This window comes from Dipodomys merriami, unplaced genomic scaffold (genome assembly GCF_024711535.1).
Source record: "Dipodomys merriami isolate MVZ:Mamm:240054 unplaced genomic scaffold, mDipMer1.0.p SCAF_5, whole genome shotgun sequence".
NCBI lineage: Eukaryota > Metazoa > Chordata > Mammalia > Rodentia > Heteromyidae > Dipodomys > Dipodomys merriami.
The window spans coordinates 56675815-56678328 of NW_027206068.1; the positions used below are offsets into that span (position 1 = coordinate 56675815).

Below are 2514 nucleotides of genomic sequence, written 5' to 3' on the forward strand. Positions count from 1 at the left end.
GTGAGCCACCAGGTTCATTTCATTCCATTCCAAGTTACTGGTACTGTTTTTCCTATGTCCAAAGCTCCATGTAGAGAGAGTTCTTAGAATTAAAACACTCTTGAAGATGTATAGCTTAGCTTGATCCTGGGACATATAGGGTAAACATTTTATGGTATTGCACAGTAACATAAGTTTACAGCCATGGATAACACAGGATCTGATCTGCAGGAACACACTTGGGGTTTAAGGCTGACATTGGAAGCAACCATTTCTGGAACAGTTGTCAATTATCTTTACACAGTGTCACCTGGTAGAGTATTGAAAAAGGATATCTCTTTCAACAGTGTAATCATAGGAGGTTTTGTTCATTTATTTCATATTTGCCAGTTTTTTTTCACTTGTGTGTTAGGCACAGGCACTTTAGGAGCTATGAACTGCCCTTAATAAGAGCAGTTCATAAAAAAAAAATAAGAGCAGTTCATAAATATAAGGAGTGGTAAATGTGTCCAAGCATTAAAATGAAATTAATTTAAAAAGAAAGCAACTCATAAGTTAAAAAAGCCACTGAATCTTGTAAAAAAAAATCACTGCTCTCTGATTTGAAGAACTTATACAAAAATTAATTAAAGAACTTATATAAAAATTAGCTATCATCCACTTATGTCCTGTAATATCATAGATACTACAGCTTTCCCACGTTAAGGTCTAATGGTTTTGCTGTTAGAGCTTGTAAAGCTTGTACAATTCCTGATAAATGAAATACTTCAGTTATGTTCGAGTACTGTTTCAAAGCACTTTTTTTTCTACCTACAGGTTCCAAAGAGTCAGGAGAGGAAAAAGAAAAAGTCAATGAAACATATCAGAAGTGTTTAGCAAAGTGTATTAAAAAAAACACGCAAAGATTTTAAACGACATGCACTCCGTGTCCGACGTGTGAAAATGGCCTATCTTCACTCCTGCGATTCCGTGGACTTTTCCTCTCCTTCCTTCTCGCCCTTTGGTCTCATTTAGCTGCAACATAGTGCACCTGCCACAGCACGTTGGAGAGGAGGTCCTGGTACAGGCTAAGAAAAATCCAACCGGGTAAATACATCAGCGTGATGAGGCCCATGAAATTGAGTGGATAGTGCGAGTAATCCCAGGAACAAGCCCCCCAGGCGCGCAGCCCCAGCCCCCAGGTCAGCTCCCACACGTAAATGACAACCACGTAGAGGGGCACGCGCCTCCACGCGCCCCACCCGCGGCGGTAGTGCAGGTGGAAATAGAGCTTCTCCACCACGAAGCTGCAGCTGCCGTACATCAAGAAGGACCAGAGCGACGTGTGGCCGCTGGTGGTGACCCTGCCCCCCGGGCCCAGCACGTTGAAGAAGAAAGTGAAGAAGATCTCATCCAGGAAACCATGCATCCCGAAGAAAAGGAAGCGCGGCAGGTCGGGCAGGCCCTGTCCCGGGGCTCCCCCGGGGCCGCCGGGACCCCGCGGGCGTCGTCTCCCGCTGTCACTGGGCGGCGGCGGCCGGGGTCGCCGGTGCCTCCGGTATCGCAGGCGCAGGAACCGCTTCAGGAAGACTTGGCAGTGGTAGAGCGCCAGCGCGTAGTGCAGGGCCAGCGCCAGCGCCAGGTCCAGCGGCCCCGGCTCCCCGCCGCCTCCCGGGCCCAGCCCCGGCGCCTGGCCCGCCAGGGTCTGCAGCCCCACGTGGGCCGAGGGGAAGAGGAGGAAATCGAAGACGCCGGCGCTGGGGCAGCGCGGCCGCTGCAGGTAGAGCTGCTCGAGCGCCAGGTGCGTGAGCGAGTGCAGCAGGCAGCGGTAGGGCGAGGAGAAGCCGAGCATCCGCGGGTCCCGGCTGCGCGCGAAGCCCCGCGCCCAGGACACCAGCACGTCCAGGGCGACGCCGTGCATCCCGTAGAAGTAGAGGCGCATCCAGGCGGGCAGCGCCGTGCCCTCGCCCCGAGCTTCAGCGGTGGACAGCGGCTGCTCCGGGCACCGGGCGGCCGCCGCCGGGCTGCCCGACCCGCCGCCGGGGGGGCCCGGACGCCGCGCCGCACCGGGTCCCCGAGCCGACCCCGCTCCGTCCGCGTCGCTGCCCGCCATGGGCTCCGAGGCTAGCCGGGAAGCGGAGCTCGCGCCGCGCCCGCGCCTCCGCCTCCACCGCCACCGCCGGGCGGCCGAGCCCCCGCGCCGCGGGCTTGCGGGCCCCGGCAGGTCCCCCGAGGGTGGGCGGGGAGCTCCGTCTGGGTTGGGGATCCCGCCCAGGGAGAGCTGATGGTCTGGGGAGGGAGGAAGGGGGGCTTGACTCGCAGAGTCCCCCACCCCACCCTGTGCCGGCCCCGCCGCGCCCTCCTCTCCGGTCCCCAGCGAGGTGCGGCGATCGCCCGGCGCGGCCTGTTGGAGCCGCGGCCCGGCGAGGGGAGGCGACGCCCGGGCAGAGAGCGCCGAGGCCGAGGCCGGTCCTAACCCCAGCCCCTGCGCGGCTCAGCCCCGCCGCCTCTGCCGAAGGCTTGGGGTGGCGTAAGGCGTGCCATGAACAGCCCTGC

General features: G+C 58.0%; 1 protein-coding gene across 1 annotated transcript; it reads right to left on the reverse strand.

Moving 5' to 3' along the window:
- Nucleotides 1-843: 843 nt before the first annotated feature.
- Tmem229a (transmembrane protein 229A) lies at nt 844-2268 on the reverse strand. The gene has a single exon (XM_069996673.1). The coding sequence runs from the start codon at nt 2069-2071 to the stop codon at nt 986-988; it is 1086 nt and encodes a 361-aa protein (XP_069852774.1). The 5' UTR covers nt 2072-2268; the 3' UTR covers nt 844-985.
- Nucleotides 2269-2514: the final 246 nt, after the last annotated feature.